This window comes from Marmota flaviventris, chromosome 2 (genome assembly GCF_047511675.1).
Source record: "Marmota flaviventris isolate mMarFla1 chromosome 2, mMarFla1.hap1, whole genome shotgun sequence".
NCBI classification, from domain to species: domain Eukaryota; kingdom Metazoa; phylum Chordata; class Mammalia; order Rodentia; family Sciuridae; genus Marmota; species Marmota flaviventris.
In genome coordinates this window covers 90242553-90264292 of record NC_092499.1, presented here as the reverse complement: position 1 = coordinate 90264292, position 21740 = coordinate 90242553, and the positions used below count along the sequence as shown (strand labels likewise).

Below are 21740 nucleotides of genomic sequence, written 5' to 3'. Positions count from 1 at the left end.
GGGACTATTTCTTCAACATCAGAGGCAGCCTTGGATCTGGTTTCTACCATAGGGAGTTAAAGGTCTGGGATCTTCTTGCCTTCTAGTTAAATATGGCCCAATAGGGGTTTCAGACATAATTTCAGGTAGTGGGAACCCCTTACAAATCTCCTTCCTTGGGTCAGGCCAGAGGATATCAACTGTTTCCTTCATGAACACACTCACAGCCGCTGAAACCCTGCTTCACACATACCAGAGGCAGAAAACAGCACAGGAACTGCCTAAGCCAAATGACATCTGTTAGGGCCAGTTCTCACTAGGGTTAGGCATCCTGTTAGGTGCCTGTCCCAGTTAAGACTGCTGTTTGTTGTTGTTGTTTACCAAGATTAGAAGTAAGCCAGGGAAACTGCAGGCCCCCCTGGGTCTAGGCAACTTGGCCTTCTGGAGAACCAGGCTGCTTAAGTTGTCAACAGCCACTTTCACTTTTGGGGGTGCAGTGCTACGAGAAGGGGAAGAAAAAGGGCAGGAGAGGCTTTCTTAAGAACTTTGAGGTGCCACTTAGGATGCAAGCCTTGGACTAAGTCTGATCCCCTTGTTAAAATGGCATCAAGTTTATTTACAAATATCTGTACAACTGATGACAAGTCAGGACTTCTCAGAAGCAAAACAAAGGCAATCTTTTTGAAGGGAAGTTGCAGGCAATACTTTCCCTGCACCTGTCAAAAACAAGACAGACCTATATGCATGAACTAGGCGTATGGACATTGACCTTCTCACTTCCTGGAAGGAACTGAAAAATGTATAAAACAGACTTGGGTGCTGCACTCTTCAACATCAAAACCATGTTGGGGATGGGAGTGGTGGAGGGGGCCACTGAGGCAGTTCCCTGGCATAAGAAATACTGTGACCCATAAAGAAGCCCAGCCGGTGGGACAAAGCCCGTCTTAGGCCTGGCCAAGATTGTGACTCAGAGGCTCTGCCTCAGCTGGGACTGCGGCCAAATCCTCAGTCTTGATCCCAATTATCAGGTAGGCTACTCAGGTGGTAGGTTAACTTTCAGTCTTCTTTGGTTTGGTTGGCTTTTCTCCCTGCTCTGTGCTTTGGCATCTCCGAATGAAGGTTTCAGCAGCTGCAGGTGGGGAGGTAGTGGCAAAGTGCTACAGTGTGATGCAGTTTTAATAAAAATTTTATTACACAGCCATAATGTAAATCGACACTTCTCCAAATCCAAATGATACTAAATACAGATCTACATGGTGGATCAGAATGACTCCAGCAAATTATATGGATTCTATGATTTTATGTCTTTTAAAACCAGAAAGAAAAAGTCCAAGTTTGACATGATAGGAGAGGTCCCAGCAGCTCCAGGACTCTGCTAGAGTCCAGGCAATGTTTAACAGTCTGTGATTCCACATTTACACAACAGTCTATAAAGAGTTTCGGTCAATGGACTATTCAAGTATATATGATTTTAATGAGTCCATCACCACTCCTTTGCCCAACTGAACTGTCACAGCTACCATATAGCTGTGTTACAGTCATTTACCAATTTTACACAGTCACAATACTTTAAAACCACCCATTGCCGATTTTTTAAAAAATATGTAAACTAAGTTAAAGCAACACTGAGGCTCTACCAAACCCAGAAGAGTTACCAAGTTCATTCTTGTTTCAAAACAACTCTGTGATTTCCCATCATCCCCTTCCTTATACAAAAATTGAGTGAAGAAGTACAGAGTAGAGCTTCTAGATTCCTCTCCCTTTTGTGGAAATCAGCAGCTCTCAGCTGTTTCTTTAGCTTAGTTCTTGGTATATATAGTCAGCTGTACTTTGTTCTGAAAAGATTTGTTAAATGCCACTTTTATTTACACTTGGAGCTTTACACCTGAGAATGATTATCAAGCAGTCAGCTTATCTCTTTTCAAACATTTCATAAGACATACACACCTCTTTGCTGGCTTCACCCTAGCTGCACAACAATATATATGCTTACCATATATATATGTATACACACACACAACTGCACATGCTGGTAACATTTTCAATCTAAATCTTATTGTTTGCTCTCCACATTCATGTTGAATAATTTCTTTTAAAAAACAAAACAAATGTTATTCTTGCCAAAACATCAAAACAGAATCACTAGGAAGACACAGGTACACTGGGTGGGAACAAGACACACTCTATGTTCAGCCAAGAAGCTGTAGGCTGTGCCATGGGATGAGCAAGACACTTTTTGCCCTCCTGGTACCTGCCTCAGGCTTCCCTCCTGCCTGCCAGGACACAGCCTATAAGGCAAGGAGCTAAACTAGGGAGTTTTCTTGAAGATGGGGAGGTGATGGAGGAAGAGAGGGTAGGGAAAGTTACACAGCTACAGCAGTCAGGTCTGTTTAATAAGAAGAATCACATTTAATGAGTTTCTTTCTTGCAGTTTCAGATGCTCAAGTACAGCTGAAAAAAATCTGAAACAGCTATAGACCAATGACAGACTGATACAAAGAGTACTGCGTTTTTAAAAAATGATAAAAAAACCCACACTTACATACACATACACACATACATACACACACACACACACACACACACACTCTCTCTCTCTCTCTCTCTCTCTCTCTCTCTCTCTCTCTCAAATTAGACCCCCCTCCCTCCCCACAAATGTACACTTTTTGGAAACTAAATTGTTTTTGAAAACCCTTCTTCACAGAGACGGGAAGAAGAGAAAGATGAGAGAGTAAGGAGGACTGCAGGTGCCCAATCCCTGCTCCCTCCACAAAGGTCAGGTGCCAAATGTTCAATGGTTGGGTCCAAGGCAGTCTTGGAGAGAAGACTGCCCAGTGCTGCTGCTATCGCCACCAGGGGCTCCAGCAGGAATCCCAGCTCCATGGTAATACTGAATGTGTGTAGAGTGGCCAATGAACTGTGCTGGTTAAAAAAAGAAAAAAAAAAAAAATAAGGCAAACACAAATCTAAAGACATGGAAAAAGCCCAACTGAGCCCAGATCCATAATGGGTGGGGCCCAGGGGTTTGGTGGGAGATGGTGCAGACAAGGGAGGTCTATACAGCAAATGGTTTATATTACAGATGACTGGCAGTTTAGAGTCTCTTCCCAGTTCTACTGCTGCTCCAGCCCAAAGAGGGCAAATCAAAGGAAAAGAGGAAAGGCAGGACACTGATGGGCATGCAGGGTCAGAAGCAGCAGGCTGGATACTCTCAAATAAGCCCCCGTCGTTTTTTGTAGTCCTCCAAGTTCAGAGATCTCCTTGGAGCCCCATCCTTGGCTGGAGGAGCCTTGGAGGTGATGGCCAAAGCCTTTGACTCTGTGGGAAAGAACAAATTGGCATGTGAAGTACCTACAAAGTCTTTTAGTCTTGTGCTTCATTCCTTCAGATAGCCTTACTGACTGCAGACTGTAGTCAAATGTAACTGCAGCCAGTCTGACCTGGCCTCTACAGATACAATCCCCATTTCTTCAGTTTACTTTTTTTTTGGTACTGGGAATTGAACCCAGGGGCACTTAACAACTAAACCACATCCCTAGTCCCTTTTTGGTATTTTATTAGAGAGAGGGTCTCCTTAAGTTGCTGAGGCTGGCTTTGAATTCATGATCCTCCTGACTCAGCCTCCAGAGCTGCTGTACCACACCATGTCTGCCTCTCCATTTTTTCATTAAAGTCTCCTTACAGGCCAAGAGAGCTGTGGATCCATATAGTCATCAGTCATCAGTACTTCCCCACCCTCACATACCTGAGCTGGGAACCTGTAAATCAATCTTCACATCAAAATCGTGCACTTTGAACAAGTCTTCTGAGAGGTCACTGGCTGACTTAGAATTCAAATCTTTATCCTTTCCCTGACCCTGGAATAAGAAGAGGAAAACGAATTATAAAGAGCATAAGTATAAGAAGATTTTAAGAAGCAGCAGCCACTAATGGCCAAAGCTCTTATTTAAGTTCATTATATTTTCCTCTAAAGTCCTTTTCTGATTCTCAAAGAGGGAAGACAGGAGAGACCATAGATAAGAGCTTTCTTTTCTGAAGCTTACAATGTCCATACGCCTAGCTTATGTATATAGGTCTGCTTGTCTGTCTTGTTTTTGACAGGTGCCGGGAAAGTATTGCCTGCAACTTCCCTTCAAAAAGATTGCCTTTATCTTGTTTCTGAAGTCCTGACTTGTCACTCAATTGTACAGATATTTGTAAGCTTCAAAGCAAAAAGGAAGACTCATATCTGTGGTATGTGAGAAGGAAGGGTGGGCTTAAGACAATAGGCCATCTTCTCACCCCAGATTTCAGGAATTCCTAGGACAGTCTACCCAAGATTCAAAATTGGGTAGAAAATTTTTTGTAAATGGGAGGTTTTTCTCAGTTTCCCATTTTTGTTTTCACTTATATAACCATCTGATCCTTACAACATGTCAACTGCTTCTCCTAATTATCCTCCAAAGTAGGTAGGGTATATAAAATACTCCCTAAATGTGCCGCAGAGATCTACAAATCAGTGGCCCAAAGACACAGTGGCTTCAACTCTAGTTAAGTAATGGTGCTGAGTTTAGAGTTTAGCTTGTTTGATCAAAATTAAGTTTTGCTGATTATAAAAAACTATAATAGAGAAAGCAATGTAAGTGGGACTCCATGTTCTCCTGTGGGAAAAATCAAGCCCAAACCAGGTAAGGTGCTCACTCAGGGTTCCAGCCAACAGCCTAGCTCTGCAGCCACAGGGTAGTTAGTACTGCACTTGCCTTGCTCATTTCCTTTGGAGCATCTGGTAACACTCCAGAACCATACTTTGCATTTAGCTGGGCCAAAATGGCAGCTTGAACAGCCGGGTCTCTGGACTGAGAAAAAAAATAAGTTATTTTTAGAGACTTTAACATTCAGAGTCTTATTGCCAGATTCTTTCTACCTACTACCAATAATATCATAAGTACCACAGCAGACTCATCAGTAGCTCAGTGGAGTTTTCCTCAAGGCAGCAAAAGAAGGGAAATTAAAAGCTTTTAAAACTACACTTATGGAGATATAGCACAGTGGTAGAGTGCTTGCCTAGCATACGAAGGCTCTGGGTTCAATCCCCAGGACTGAAAAACCAAACAAAAACTAATCCATATCCACACCTGAGTAACACATTATCAATATGAAAACTTGAAATCCAAAGTGCTCAAATATCCAAAACTTTTTGTGCACCAACCGGGTGCCATAAGTGGAAAATTCCACACTTGACCTCATGTGACAGGTTGTAGTCAAAACATAGGCACACTAAAAATATGATACAAAATTACCTTCTGGTGATGTGTAGGACATATGAAATATAAATGAATTTCACATGTAGACTTGGGTCATATCCCCAAGTTATGTAAATATTCAAATATACCTCCCCCACCAATCCAAACTTTGAAACACTTTTGGTCCCAAGCACTTTGAATAAGTTACTTTAGGGACTGCACTGCACTATAAACCCACCCTGGTACACAGGGGTTAGTCACAGGGTTTTTATGAATCCATGTCAGGTTTTCACTACCTGTGTGACCTATAGCAAGATAAAAAAGGAAGTTTCTGGACTCAAGAACTTGAAGCAGGCAAGCAAATCCCAGCTAGGAAAACATTATTTTTAACTTCTTTATTAATTTCCTAATGGAATTCATTTTATGTCCTAGAATCTAGGTCCTGACTAAAAATGTCCTCTTTAGGCACTCACATTAGAGACGATGGTAGGTTTGCATTGCCGCCTGGTAAAGGGATCCATCTGTTGGTTTTTCATGTTGTGACTTTCAGCCTAAAACAGAGAACATGTATTAGAGAACCATACCTCCTTTCCCCATCCTCTCATTCATCATAAGCTTGCTTATAAATAATCTCTTTGCAAGGGGTGCAGGGGGTGGGGGAGGGGAACAACAACCTGGAAGTTATTATCCTTTCCCTTTAAGAACACCAGAGCAGCTATCAGGGCAACAACCAAAAATCAGAAACTGGTAAGAATGAATGTCTGTGGAGTAGTCTAAGGGCAGAAAGGGGTAAAGCAGAGTAGAAGACTGCTGTTTTTCATTATAAATTAATAAATTACATGGGTGAATGTACACAGAGAATTAGTGTATGCTAAGTATATGTGTTATTTCAGTGATTTAAAAGATAGACTTGAGCAACATGTAGGAAGACTTCATATCATTCTATTTAAATTTTTTCAATGATTCAGATAAAGTTGTCTTACTCACCACAAGGGCCTTCTCAGACTCCACAATGTTCCACTCCCTGTTCCGCTGGTTGATATAACTATGGGATGAGTAAGAGATGAGTCAGTGGACCATAAGAGGGATGTAGTCTCGGAGCCCTGACCCCAGAGATCTGGAGAGTCAGTGTAGCACAGTGTGTACAAGGCCACAGGCTTGCCCAATAATTTTGGCCAAGGTCTTCAGACCATGGATAGGGGCCCAACCAAAATAGGCTCAGTTAACACACCTGATAGCAGATATGTTCTTGGTCCGCTGGCGGTCCAGGGCCTCGGCTCGCTCCTCCAACTCATTCAGCTGGTCTTGGATTTGTTTTGCCTTGTCCTGATCTCCCAGGTCTTCAGCCATGGCCTGCACACAGAGAAGCATGTAAGCTCTTGGCTATGATTGCTGGAAGGGGATTCTTGATATACAGCCTAATAATATATGCAGTTTATTAATTTATGATGAACAAATGACAAGAGATGTGAAAGAACAGTGAAGAGATACTTTACAAACACAAAATGTGTAATTTTTCTTAAAGTACACTGCCATATAGCTACCTGGCTATGGCCCCCTAGTGGCAGCAATATGTAAAACCCAGGTCCACATGGCTAAACTATCATAACAAGGCTCACCCCATCAGGATTTGAAGAATGGAAAACCACCTACAATAATCGGGCTTGATAATATCAGTTGTCTGTTTAGACCCAGTGAGGAATAGTAGGTCTTAACAGGTCTTTTTTTGTTTTGTTCTTGCTATTGTGGAATGAACTCAGATGTGCTTTACTACATCCCCCTTTTTAAAATTTTGAGATGGAGGTCTCACTAGGTTGCTGAGACTGACCTGAATTTATAATCCTCCATATCTCAGCCTCCTGAGTCACTGGGATTACAAGTATGCAACACCACACCTACCTTTGGTGTAGGGGGGGTCTATTTTACTACACATGAAAGTAAAAGGACTAGAAAGTAACAAGAATGGAACAATTTCAATTTATAGACAGGAAAATGGCCAAGGAATTTCACAAAGACATCAAGAATACACTGTGTTGCTTATAACTGAGCTCAGAGTTTTGTCCCAATTCTGCTATCATTAACTTAGCAGAAGATATACTAGTAGTTTGATTTCCATATCTCCTTACAGGATGGGCAAAGAGGCTCGAATACATGTCCTTACCTTTTCCTTTAGCAGCTGAGTCTTCTTCATAGCATAGTTGGGTGGAGCTTTTCTGAACCTTTCTTTCTCTTTAACAATCTGTACCAGAGAGGAGATACCAACAGTGAGGTATTCCTAAACTATTTCTGTAGACAGGCTAAGTGAGCCCATTTTGGAGGCAAGCAGCTAGTTAAAAGGGGACTGCTCTTCCTATAGCGGCGTCATGCACCCAAGAGAGAATGAGTTCATTCCAAGGGATACTATGCTGCTTCCAGGGTCACGGAGATTCTTCTGGGACAGTCTGAAGGAATATGCACCAATGAACAGCAGCAGCCCAAGGGCCTGGTATTGTAAGGCTAGCCACTGTCCAAGAGAACAGAAATCAAAGAATTCTGCCAAAATATTTTGGAGAAAGAAACTTCCAGAAGGACCAAACCTAGCAGAATATATAGCCCTGATCCCTAAATATATTGAGTCTACGTAATCGAATCTGCAGATGAGAATATACAGAGAAAAACTCGATGAACTATGAATAATAAGGTAGCAGTATTAGTATTCCCTCATCTTCATGCATACCTAAAAATATCAAGATATAGGAAGAAAATAAAATTATGATCTCTAAACCCTGATGAACTTGATAAACCTCCAGGCTCTGGGGTACCAAGGTTTCTTACCTCTTCAATGTCCTGATCGTTGAATTTATAATTAAGAGCTTCTTTAATAGATAATTCCTTTTTATTGATTTCATCTAGAGTGGGCAACTGCATGCCAGCAGAGAACATCTGGACCAAAATATGAGAAAGGTTATTAGTAAAGGATTCGGGAAAGAGACTTTTCAGCGTTTGCAAACAACCGCTAGGGAAGCTCTAGACACTTACCGCTTCTTTCCACTTCATGAATTCACTTTCAGTAAATTCTTGGTTTGAGACAAACTCTAGGCGGAACACTCGTTGGTCATTACCATGCCTACATAAAAGAGAGACGGCATTTCCAAGAAAGTGTGTGTTGACTCTAGGATCAGCAAAGCAATCCTACTACCTCTGTGTACCTTCTATCTCTGCAGTTCTCAATCCTGGCTACCCTTTGAAATCATCTAGAATTTGATTCTGTTTGTATGGCCACTTCCTAGTCCAAATGGCTCTTTTAAAACAAATTAGGGGAGACAATGGAGTGAGGATGTGGGAGGGAAACGGAGAGATCATGGTGACCAATATACGTCCAGGGGCAGCCACGTCCATCACAGCTCTTTGCTGTGTGATCCTGGCAAACTACTTCTATTCCTTTCTATGGGGTCTTTAGAATTCTTAGGGTCCACTGGGTGCAGTGGAGCATGCCTGTAATTCCAGCAACTTGGGAGGCTGAGACAGGAGGATCGCAAGTTCAAACCTAGCCTCAGCAACTTAATGAGGCCCTGAGCAAATCAGCAAGACCCTGTCTCTAATAAAATATAAAAAAGGGTATGGCTTGGTGGTTAAGCACCCCTGGGTTCAATCCCTGGTACCAAAACAAACAAAAAATATTAGTTCCAAGAGGCAGGGATTTGTGTATGTCTATCTTGTTCTTTCCTTTAAACTGATGATCAGAACTGTACCTAGCACAAATGTTGAGTGAATGACATGTTCAGTTTACTGAAGAGGAAACAAAGTCCTGAAAGATAACTTGACTTTTCAAAGATGAATTTAGTTAAGTGAGAGAGCCAGGATCAGAAACAAGCCTCTTGACTGTGTTCGCTGGGCATTTTCTCTTATGACTCAAAATCATTCTTCTGTATGTCCTAGTACTTCATATTCCTGTCTCCCCAGCCTTTTTTTTTTTTTTTTTTTTTTTGGTGGTACTGGGGATTGGACCCTGGGCTTTGTGCATGTTAGGCAAGTGCTCACCACCCACTGTTTTTGATTTTATGCTGTCACAGTGTCTTACTAAATTGCCCAGGCTGGGACCTTGGGAGAAAATAATATCTGGAGACTTTCCCTATAGGTAAAGATAGAATGAATTCCTTTAGGGTAACTTGTGGGACCACATAAAAAGCATTCATAGTAACAGGAAACATTACACTGGAGGCAATGACAGCTCAACAGGCAGTGCCTGTTTAAAGAGGGAACCAAAGCTGCCACAGCAGTGCCTCTTACCGTAGTTGTAGCCCTTTGTTTGTTCTGGTACCACCCAGCTGGTAAACTTTGGCAGTTTCCACAACACCTGTGATCTCAGCAACCTAAGTGAAAGGATAGAGACACCAGTCAAAAAGAAGACTCTTCAGAGCTCTCTATATAACTCTTCCTTTGACTCTATCTACCCGAACACAGACAAGCAACCCTGTGCTGAGAGTAGCCTACAACTGTCAGGTATTCTGTGTTTCTATCTCAAATTTGGAATTCAGATGGCAAAGCACAGGGACCCCTGTGCCCAGGGTAAGCAAGCTCCATGAGCAGAGACAATTGGCCTGGTGAGGCCCATTAGCTTTCCTAAACTAAATCTACCTTTATTAAGGGATGTACTTGGGACTTCAGAAGTTGAAAAATAATAATAAGGGGCTGGGGTTGTGGCTTAATGGTGGAGCACTTGCCTAGCATGTGTGAGGCACTGGGTTCGATTCTCAGCACCGCATATAAAATAAAATAAATAAAATAAAGGCCCATCAACAACTAAGAAAAAATTTAAAAATAACTACAAACAAATAATAAATTTAGTCTCCTTTGGAGAGAGTTGCTTAGGCTGGTCTTGAACTCCAGGGCTTAAAAGATTCTGCCTCAGCCTCCCAGATATCTGGGACTACAGGTATGACATTACCAGTTCTAGAGGTCAAATTTTTTTTTTTTTTTAGGTAGTGCTAGGGATTGACCCCAAGACCTATATTCCAGCCCAACGTACAGGTCAAATGTTTGGATATTAGATATTAAAACCATGCCTTGGACATGCTAGGCAAGTGCTCTACCATTGACTTATATTCCAAGCCCTTTTTATTTTTTGAGACAAGGTGTCACTAAGTTGTCCAGATTGGCCTTGAACTTGTGATCCTCCTGCCTCAGCCTCTCAAAACAGCAGGGATTACAGGTCAGGTATACACCACCTATACCTGGCTTGGAGGTAATTTCTTGCTTTATTTTTTTGTACTGGGGTGGAACTCAGGAATACTTTACTACTGAGTATATCCCCTATCCTTTTAAATTTTTTTTTTGGGGGGGTGCTGGGGATTGAACCCAGTGGCATGCAACCCCTAAGCCACATCCCTAGCCCTTTTTTATATTTTATTTAGAGACAGGCTCTCATTGAGTTTCTTAGAGCCTCACTAAGTTGCCGAGGCTGGTTTCAAACTAGCAATTCTTCTGCCTCAACCTTCAGAGCTGCTGGGATTACAGGCATGAACCCACTACACCCAGCATCTTTTTAATTTTTTTTTTAGGAAGGGTCTCTCTAAGTTGCTGAGGCTGGCCTCAAACTTGCGATCCTCCTTACTACAGCCTCCCGAGTCACTGGGATTATTGGCATGCATCACTAGGCCCAGCTTAGAGATCAATCTTTATCAACCAAATGTGAAGACCATGGAGGTCAGTTTCTGTTGTACAGCTTTCTGGAACATGGCATGGCTGCTGGCTCCCATTCTAGGAGATAAACACATTAAAACAAGATAATCTTGAATAAAACAAAAATAAACAAGAGAAAAACCAAATAGCTATGTTCTTCTAGCCATTCAGATGATAGAGGCTGTGTTGGAACATACAAATAGCCTGTATAAGGTTGGAGTTATTTTTATATTCTCTTTAACTTCCCTGGTCCTAGAAGTTTTTTTTAGTAATTTATTATTTGAATAAATAGATCTTACATATTATGTAATTTCCAAAAACTACTTCATAGCTGTTTCCCTTTTTCCTTTTGTACTGAAGGAGCATAGAGAAAATTGTTCTAAATCCAAAACCACGAGTTTCTTGGGCTTCAATTACTTTTCCTGGCAGCAGGTTTGCGAATCACATCTCCAGTCACTATAGATTTTCACTCTTCTATGGGCATCTCATGGAATCTACTTTCTATTCTACTACAGTTTGGATCTTAGGTGTCTCTCAAGGCCCACATGTTAAAGGCTTAGTGCCCAGCTTGGCACTACTGATGGGTGATGAAAATTTTAAGAGGGGAGGCCTCCTGGGAGATTTTAGTTCTCTGGGGCATGCTCTCAAAGGGCATTATAGGATCTTGGTCTTTGCCTTTCTGTCTTTCACATATGGGCCATGAGATGAGTGGTTTTTCTCTCCTTATGTGCACCGCTATAATGTGTTGCTCCCTCAGAAGAGACCCAAAAGCAATGGGACTGACTACCCGATCACGTTTATGATACTCATAAAACGTGAGCCAAAATAAAATTTTCATTTGATCATCTCAGGTATTTGTTACTGTAAGAAAAGCTGACTAAATACACAGTCAAATGTCGGCAAATAGATTTGCTTAGTATCTCCTACCTCCAGGAGGGTATCATTATGTTTAAAATATGGAAATCTGGGATGGTGGTACACACCTGAGATCACAGGCACTCAATAGGATGAGGTGGAAGGATTGCAAGTTTAAGGCCACTGACATGGTGAGATGCCCATCTCAAACAAACAAAAAAGAATGAACAAACAAACAAATAAATAAATACCAAGGACAACTGTCCAAGGAAAGAAATACCAACCCGGTAAACTGGTTTGCTGTTATGGTTTCCAATGCCAATTCGTACAAAACATCCTGTGACAGTTTTAGCAAAGAAGGGCATATGACACCAACGTTCTAGCTTATGCCGCGATAATCGAACTCTATTCAATTCTTCGGGTAGGGAAACTGGTTGTGATTTTGGAGGGATCTCTTCCTTCCTGTAGGAAACAAAGTGGCAGTGGGAAAAATATTCAGCCTAAAAACAGAATAAGATACATAAATAAACACCAAATTCTTAAAACTTAAAATACAAAGATTAACCTAGTAGGAGAAATAAATAAAACATCAGAAAATAGTTAATCCGGGCTGGGGATGTGGCTCAAGCGGTAGCACGCTTGCCTGGCATGCGTGCAGCCCGAGTTGGATCCTCAGCACCACATACAAACAAAGATGTTGTGTCTGCCGAAAACTAAAAAATAAATATTAAAAAATTCTCTCTCTTAAAAAAAAAGAAAAAAAAATAGTTAATCCTGTTTCTAACCAGTAGTGTGAACTTTTTTTTTTTTTTTTTTTTGGTACCAAAGTGGTTAAGGGTTGCTTAACCACTGAGCCACAGCCCTTTTTTAATTTTTTATTTTGAAACAGGGTCTCACTAAGTTACCTAGAGCCTCACTAAGTTGCTGAGGCTAGCTTTGAACTTGCAATCCTCTTGCCTCAGCCTCCTAAGATGCTGAGATTATAGGCATGCGCCACTGTGCCCGACTTGTAAAATGTTTTGAATGAGATACCACTCCAGAAAAGAAAATTGATGAGCCAGGCATGCAGGAGGATTCAAGTTCAAAGCTAGCCTCAGCAACTTAGTGAGGATGTGTCTCAACCTAAAATATAAAAAGGACTGAGGGGATATGACTCAGTGGTTAAGCAAAGGATGGAAAGAGGGAAGGAAGAAAGGAAGGAAACTAATGATTAAGGCCAATCTGAGGGTGACACGAAGTTAGCTCCCATCTGCTAGGTCCAGGGGGAATGTTTAGTAGTGCAGCGCAGGAGCCAGAGGCAGAAGAAAGTAATGGGCTAACGTGCTAGGGAATCTCAGTTCATCAATTCAGGGTACTGAACCAAACAAGTCACAGCCCAAACAAGATTTTGAAAACTACACAAAGCTTTTTTTCAAAGAACCCAACCATCCTGCCTACTAAACCAAAATGTGAATAGCTTACTCCTCTTCTTCATCAGATGACGATGTTCGGGATGAGCGATCTGACTTTTCACTGGACTTGTCATCCTCTTCCTCCTCCTCATCATCAGAGTAAACCTCACTGGTTTTTAATGGCTGTTTTTTGGCAAGGAGTTCAGCTAGAAAGAAGAAGAAACATTTAGCCAGATACTCTGAAGATGAAAATGAATTATCTTTCATGTTTGAGAAGAAACTGAAACCTAGAAGAGGACTTAGACAACTCTATCCTCTCTGGACTAGACTGTGATAACCTGAGCTACAGTGTAAAATCATTTAGGCACCAAATATTAGAAAGGCTAGAAGGTTGTTAGTGAGTGGGCAGAAAGGGTCAGGAGCACTACTGAGAGTAGTCTTTTATTGCACTCAAGATGCTTCAAGATGGGGAAGAAAGAGGGAGAAAAACTCACAATTATCTTCAGAGAGTTTCTGATAAAAACCTTATTTTGAATGTGTATTAATATTTGTAATAGCAGAAGAACAAAAACAACCCAAATGTCCACAAATAGGGGAGTGGCTGAATACCCCTGGTACATCCACCCAGTGGGTATACTATTTGGCTATAAAAACAAAAACGAGACATAACATCACATTCTGAGTCAGAAGGTGTTTGTTTTGTTTTTTGGTGACTGAACCCAGGGCCACTATATCCCTGAGCTATATCCCCAACCCTTTTTATTTATTTTCAAACAGAGGCTGGTCTCAAACTTGCCATCCTCCTGCCTTAGCCTCCGGAGTCTCTGGGATTATAGGCATGTGCCACTTGGCCAGAGTGCTTTTCTTTTCTTTTTTTAAAAAATATTTTGTTAGTTGTCAATGAACCTTTATTTTATTTATTTACATGTGGTGCTGAGGAACGAACCCAGTGCCTCACACATGCAAGGCAAGCACTTTACCACTGAGCTACACCCCAGCCCTGCCAGAGTGCTTTTAAGGAATCAAATAGTAAATATTTCAGGTTTGCAGTTTGCCGCCTCATTGTCTTTTTTTTTTTGGTAGATGGACACAATATCTTTATTTATTTCTTTTATGTGGTGCTAAGGATTGAACTCAGTGCATTCCAGGCAAGCGCCCAACCACGGAGCTACAACCTCAGTGTCTCTTGTCTTAACTATTCAATTAAGGTGGTGTAGCATAAAAACAGCCCTGGGCAATATGTAAATAAATGGATGCAGTTAAATCCCAATGAATGTTTTTTCCCTCTCTATATTGGGATTAAACCCAGGGCTTTGTACATGGTAGGCTAGTTAGAGAGCTATCACTAAGCTACATCCCTAGCCCTGCCTTGTAAACTTCGAGTAAACAGTATTATAAATGAGTTCAATAAGTTTATTACAAAAAAACAAAGGAAAAACTCTGACATTCTTGAATTAGAAATGGTATCACAGCTGAGCATGGTGGCACACACCTATAATCCCAGCTATTTGGGAGACATTAGGGAGGATCACAAATTTAAGATCAACCTTGACAACTTAGCAAGACCCTGTCTCAAAAAAAAAGAACAGAATATGTAGTGCAGTAGTGGTAGAGCACTCTTGGGTTCCAGACAACTCTCGGAAGGCTAAGGCAAGAAGATTACAAGTTTGAGGACAGCCTGGGCAACGTAGTGAGCCCCTATCTCAAAATTTTAAAAGTTTTGGGGCTAGAGTTGTAGCGCAGTGGTAAAGCCTAGCACATGTGAGGAACTGTGTTCGATCCTCAGCACCACAAACAGGGGCTGGGGTTGTGGCTCAGTGGTAGCATTATAAATCGAGTTATATTTGTATAAGTTTATTACAAAAAAAAAAACAAAGGAAAACCTCTGACATTCTTGAATTAGAACTGATACCATGGCTGAGCATGGTGGCACACACCTGTAACCCCAGGCTGGTCGTGTGAGTGGGTGTCTTACTGGGGAATAAACCCAGAGGAGCTTTACCACTGAGCTACATTCCAACCCTTTTTATTTTTTATTTGGAGACAGGGTCTTGCTAAATTGCTGAGGTCTTGCTAAACTCCTGAGCTCAAGCAATGTTCCTGCCTCAGCTTCCCCAATAGAGGAAGCAGGCACAAGCCACTGTACCCAAGTTCATGCTAAACTTTATCCTTTAAAAAAAAAAAATTCTAGCTCTGCACACTGAAAGCCTTAAAAATAATAGATAACTGAATAGTATAAGTGTTCCTTGTGTCCAGACTGTGGTCTCTAAATACAATTTCTGGGGCTGGGGATGTGGCTCAAGCGGTAGCGCGCTCGCCTGGCATGCGTGCGGCCTGGGTTCGATCCTCAGCACCACATACAAACAAAGATGTTATGTCTTTGTGTCCGCCGAAAACTAAAAAAAAAAAAATAAATATTAAAAAATTCTCTCTCTTTCTCTAAAAAAAAAAAAAAATAATAAAAATAAAATAAATAAATAAATACAATTTCTCATGAAAAAGGGCTCCTTAGAGAAATGTCTGATTCCAAATCCAGAAAGTAAGAAAGTTATAAAAATGAGGGGTGGGGGGGTTGGGGTTGTGGCTCAGTGGTAAAGTGTTTGTCTAGCATGCATGAGGCACTGGGTTCGATTCTCAGCACCATATACAAATATTAAAAAATAAAGTTCCATCAACAACTAAAAAATATCTTTAAAAAAAAAAAAGAATGAAGGGTGGTAGAGCACGTGCCTAGCCTGTATGAGGCCATGGGTACAATCCAGTACCACCACCAGCACCATCACCACCAAAAATAAAACCAAACCAAACCAGGATTTCTGGGGTCTTGTGTTAAAGGGCTTATTACAACTAGTTGACAAACTGAGTATCAATAATAATAATAATCACAGCAATGGATTAAAACAAATAAAATAGGTTAAAATCCATGAGTTCACAGGGATATTCAAAATAAACAAACCTCACTGGTCATTTCTGGTAGTTGCTAAGGAACTATTTCATATCTTTGAAGACTGGTAAATAAAGGAAAGTAAATCAAACATTTATCCCACCTTTCCTATTAAAAATGAACCTGGGGATAACTAAACAGTAAATGAGAAAAGTTTTTTTTTTTTTTAAATAGGAGGAGATCAGATATTAAATAAGGAATGACATATTAGAGTATTATTATTATTATTTATATTTTAGGTACTGAGAATTAAAGGCAGGGGTGCTTTACCACTGAGCTACATCCCTGGCTAATCCTCCTCTTCTTTTTTTTTTGGTACCAGGGATTGAATTCAGGGGTACTCAATCACTGAGCCATATCCCCAGCCCTATTTTCTATTTTTTTATTTAAAGACAGGGTCTCACTGAGTTGCTTAGCATCTCACCATTGCTGAGACTGGCTTTGAACTTGTAATTCTCCTACCTCAGCCTCCCAAGCCCCTGGGATTACAGGCATGTGCCACTGCGCCCGGCTCCCTGGCTCTTAACAATTATAATTGGTTTATTTTTATTTATTTACTTATTTTTTTCTTTAAGTTCATTAGAGGTAGGGACCCTCTCTCTCTCTCTCTCTTTTTTTTAATATTTATTTTTTTAGGTGTAGATGGACACAACACAATGCCTTTATTTTTATGTGGTGCTGAGGATCAAACCCAGGTCCCACCCATGCTAGGCGAGCGTTCTACTGCTGAGCCACAATCCCAGCCCCAAGTTTATTTATTTATTTTTTTTGAGACAGAGTTTCACTAAATTGTCCAGACTGCACTTGAATTTACAACCTTCCTGCCTCAACCTCTCAAATTATTGGGATTATAGGCGTATGCCACTGTATCAGACAGATTATCATTTTACAATTCCCAGTGAATTAAATGATCTAAGTCGTGATCATTAATGGCTGTGACAGAACACATTACTATTTCCTATTCTTCATACCATCCTGTACATGTGCCTTCTATCATATAACTCCGTAATTTCAGTTCCTCCCAGCCAAGAGTGATACTATGTCAACTCTAAGTCTCAGTCTTAACAGGTACTTTGTGTTTCTGCTTTCCCCTTTTATACTTCTGTTGTCACCATGATTAAAAATGGTCCTCCTTGGGGCTGGGGCTGTGGCTCAGCGGAAGAGCGTTGGCCTAGCACGGGTGGGACCCGGGTTCGATCCTCAGTACCACATAAAAATAAAGGCATTGTGTTGTGTCTATCTACACCTAAAAAAAAAGGTCCTCCTTGGTCCAAGGAGGAAGAGAGACAGGTAGAGCAGACCTGACTCCCACCTGCAGCTTGGAGACAATCCCAGCTGAACTCATACTGATGCACATGTAGGGAACAGGTTAGTGGTTTATTACTTTACATTATTGTGGTAAAAGCTGCCTAAAAGAGCTGGTAACACTACAAGACAGTCAGATATTAAAAATCAGCTTTCCTAACCAAACTAAAGCAACTAGCAAAACACAAAACAAACCCAAATCTAACCAATTCTCTAGTTTTAACTAACAATTCACAAGAAATTCAAGGGATTAGAGGAACACACCCAATACCATCAATGAGATACAGTCAGCATTGTGGGAAACAGACAAATGCATACATAGTTTCTTCAGCAAACAAACTACAAAGGGGACAAAGAAACAAGGAGAAAAACTAAGAGCTTATGTAACTTAAGGGATGCATTAATAAATCACAAAATGTGGACTCTAAGTTCCCGATTCAAACAATAAAACCAATATTTTTTAAGTTATAAAACAAACACAGAAACTTTAGTATTGACTAGATATTTGATCATATTAAGGGATTCATTGTTACTATTTTTAAGTGTAACAATGATATAGAAGTTAGGTTTAACACAAGAGTCCTAGCCAGGTGCAATGGTGCATGCATATAATCCCAGCAACTTCAAAGGCTGAGGCAGGAGAATCACAAGTTCAAAAGCCAGCTTCAGCAACTCAGCGAGATCCTATTTCAAAATGAAAAATAAAAGTTTGGGGATGTGGCTCAGTGGTTTAGCCCCTCTATGTTCAATCCCTGGTACCAAATAAATCAAACAAACAAGAGTCCTTATCTATAACAGACATATATTGTTAGAAATATGATGATGTTAGGATTTAATTAAAAAAATAATCTTAGAGGATTTTAGATTTAACAAGATTGGCCATGAGATGAATATGGAGATTGGATAATGGAATATAAAGGTTCATTATACTATTCTCAGCATGTCTGGAACTTTTCATTATAAAGAGTTAAACAGGGGGGAAAATAAATATGGCCACCAGTGAGTCACACTGTATAACTGAAGACACATAGTAATCATTACATTCCCTCACTTACCTGTTCTGTTCTTGCGTTTTTCTCGCTCTGCTTTAAGCTCCTCCATGGCTTGAGATTTCTTATCTAATTTCTCATCCCGTTTGGAACGACGTTCCTTATTGTGGGATGTTACCTAGGAAGGAAAGGATAAATAGGATGGCCTTTTTGTTTTTACTAATTGCCGATAAGATTCTCTATACCCAACAATTAATGTATTCAGTCTTTTATGTGAATTTATGTTGACTACAGAAACTTAAAACTTGTATAAGTAGAGAGCATCCTCTTGTGGACAAAGAGAATAGAGCAGTGAAATCAGCTTATTTTATCTGCCTAATAAACAGTAAGCTAAAGAATTACCATGGGGGGCTGGGGATATAGCTTAGTTGGTAGAGTGCTTGTCTACCATGCACAAGGCCCTGGGTTCAATCCCCAGCACCAAAAGAAAAAAATTATCCAAGTAAACTCTGTAAGAATACATAGATTATGATCTAATATTTGTTGATAATTCATGATGAATGCAGAGATGATTTATTTTCCTAGCTATAGTTATACCAAGTCTAGAATCACATACACTTGAGTAAACATCATAACCGATCTGGTTACTTAGGACAGAGAGGCTTACCAACTTTTTCTCAAGTGATGCTCACTCTAGTGGGCTCCTATTTAAATGCAGAGTGAAAGTGTCCTAAGGAGTTAACCAATTTGGCTAATGGTAAAATGATACATCCAGAGATAAATGAGCTAACTAACCTTCCACTAATTTCCTAGGAGGATTAACATAAATCTACCTCTACCTCAAAGAGAAGAGGTATTCTCTTTGGATTATGAGGCCATTGAATCTCCTACCTGAGATTCTTGAATCTGCGTCAGCTTTTTCTTTTCCTGCTCCTCTTCTTGCTTTTTCTTTTTTTCTTTCTTTTCTTTCTTTTTGGCTGTTTTTAGTTTTTTCTTGATTTCAAACCTGGTTAAAAGATATTTGTTTGATTTTTAAAAAGCAATGAAATATATATAAAGATTAATTTCTACTAGAAGAAAGAAGTAAGTATAAGGAAGGAGTTAGTAAACACTTTGGCATTCTGCAAGAAATTCCAATGTATCTTGTATGCATATTAATACAATGGGGTGTGGCTCAGTGGCAGAACACTTGCCTCACACATGTGAGGCACTGGGTTCAATCCTCAGCACCATATAAAAGTAAGTAAACACAATAAAGATTAAAAAAACATACTGAATATAAGTACAAAAAGTACTTGAAAGAAGTAAATTGGAATAGATTTAAAATGAGAAAAAAATATATAGGATACTGCTGTATTCTTCTTTAGACTTATGGTAACACCAGTTCTTCAGCCTTCATGTAACAGAAGAAAACAATTTAGGGTCTTCCTAAATTGCCCAGGCTGACCTCAAACTTGTGAACCTCTTGCCTCAGCCTCTGGAGCAAATTGAGATTAAAGGAGTACACCATTGCATTTGACACAATATCTACAATGTCACAATTTTAGTAAGAACAAGGATTTTTTTTTTTCTCTTTCTGAGGTGTTGGGGATTGAACCCAAGGTCTTGTGAATGCTAGGCAAGTGCTCTACCACTGATCTAAATCCCTACCCCAAGAAGTATATTAAACCAGGGGTAGCAGCACATTCCTGTAATCCCAGTGACTCCAGAAGTTGAGGTGGAATGATCGAAAGCTCAAAGGCAGCCTCAGCAATTTAGCAAGGCCCTAAGGAACATAGGGAGACCCTGTCTCAAAATAAAAAATTTAAAAAAGGCCTGGGGAGGGAGCTCAGTGGTAGAACACTTTCCTAGCATGCTTGAGTCCCTGGGTTTGATCCCTAGCACCACAAAAACAAAGCAAAACAAAACAAAACAAACAAACAAAAAAGGGCTGGGAATGCAACTCAATGATAAAGCCCCCTGAGTCCAATCCCCAATACCACACACACATACAGAGACAAAAAACAAAACACTATCAAATTGTACACTTTACTGTGTTACTTCAAATAAGGTATTTTAAAGTATTTAATAGCTTATATATACATACTGTTCTTAAGGGTGTTATCTCATTCAAGGCTTACAATAATAACAAAGGAGAAGCTGAGCCAGGAGGAAGGTAGTGATTTTATTCAGCTCACTGATCAATGGGTCTAAATTGAACCTACACCTTCTTCTAACTAACATACCATATGTTTTTGGTACTGGGTTTTGAACTCAGGGGCACTCCACCACTGGGCCACATCCCCAGTCCTATTTTGTATTTTATTTAGAGACATGGTCTCACTGAGTTGTTTAGAGCCCTGCCATTGCTGAGGCTGGCTTTGAACTCGAAACCTTCTTGCCTCAGGCTCCCTACCTGCTGGGATTACAGGTGTGTGCCACCATGCCCAGCTAACATGATAATTTTTTGTTTTGTTTTGTTGGGGTAGAGGGTATTGAACCCAAGGTGTTGCAAATGGTAAGCAAACACTCCACCAAGGAGCTGAGGTCCTGGCCCTAAAATGTCAGTGTTCTTTCTGTGATTACGCTATTTTGTATGCTGCCTGTTCCCCTGAGGAATCCAACATCTGAGGATGACCTCACTATAGGTGTTGCTGACCAGAGAGCAGAACATTAATGGTGCTTACATAAGACTGTTATATCTTGGCAGGTGGTGCATGCCTATAAAGCCAGCAACTCTGGAGGCTAAGGCAGGAGGATTGCAAGTAGGTCAGCCTCCGCAACTCAAGAAGATCCTATTTCAAAATAAAAAATAAAAAGGACTGGGGATGTGGCTCAGTGATAGAGGGCCCCTAAGTTCAATCCCTAGTACTGCAAATATAAATAAATAAAAACAGACTGGAAAAAAAGAAAAAAAAGTCTGTCATGGGATACACATAATGATTAGATGGGATCCATATAAAGAACTTAATTAAGTAAAATAGATGAATGAAATTTTCTGAGTTATCATATTACATTGCCCTAAAGCTAAACAAATGAGCTACAAAAATATTAATTTCCTGTGCAGGGCTCTGAATCTCTGCTTTAATTACCATCACCCTAAACATTCTTCTAGTACTAAAAACTGTCACTGAAGCAGTCAACTGCCTTGTTCACATAAGGCAAAAATTTAAAAACTGAATGGGAGTGTAGCTTAGTGGTAGAAGCTTGCCTGGCATGCAGATGTCATGTGTTTGATCCCCAGGACTAAAACAAACAAACAAACAAATACAATAAACAAACCAAGCTTGAGGCCAGCCATTCATTACTCCTGAGTTACTTTGTAATTTAATTATATAACAAGCTTTTGTTATGTTCTTCACAGTTTGGAAATACAATTTTTACAAGTCATACCTAATCATCTGGCAACTCCAAC

General features: G+C 40.3%; 1 protein-coding gene across 1 annotated transcript in view; it reads right to left on the bottom strand.

The window, feature by feature from the left end:
- Positions 1 to 1147: 1147 nt before the first annotated feature.
- Rtf1 (RTF1 homolog, Paf1/RNA polymerase II complex component) overlaps positions 1148 to 21740 on the bottom strand; it is a 61286-nt gene continuing 40693 nt past the window's right edge. The window contains exons 5-18 of the mRNA XM_027925971.2: positions 19238 to 19352; positions 18413 to 18524; positions 13179 to 13314; positions 12002 to 12179; positions 9471 to 9553; positions 8220 to 8307; positions 8016 to 8123; positions 7363 to 7440; positions 6433 to 6554; positions 6189 to 6246; positions 5675 to 5752; positions 4719 to 4814; positions 3725 to 3836; positions 1148 to 3297 (exon numbers count right to left, since the gene is read on the bottom strand). Of these exons, the coding sequence (XP_027781772.1) occupies positions 3191 to 3297; positions 3725 to 3836; positions 4719 to 4814; positions 5675 to 5752; positions 6189 to 6246; positions 6433 to 6554; positions 7363 to 7440; positions 8016 to 8123; positions 8220 to 8307; positions 9471 to 9553; positions 12002 to 12179; positions 13179 to 13314; positions 18413 to 18524; positions 19238 to 19352 (1471 nt within the window). The 3' untranslated portion in view covers positions 1148 to 3190. The remainder of the gene's footprint in view (positions 3298 to 3724; positions 3837 to 4718; positions 4815 to 5674; positions 5753 to 6188; positions 6247 to 6432; positions 6555 to 7362; positions 7441 to 8015; positions 8124 to 8219; positions 8308 to 9470; positions 9554 to 12001; positions 12180 to 13178; positions 13315 to 18412; positions 18525 to 19237; positions 19353 to 21740) is intronic.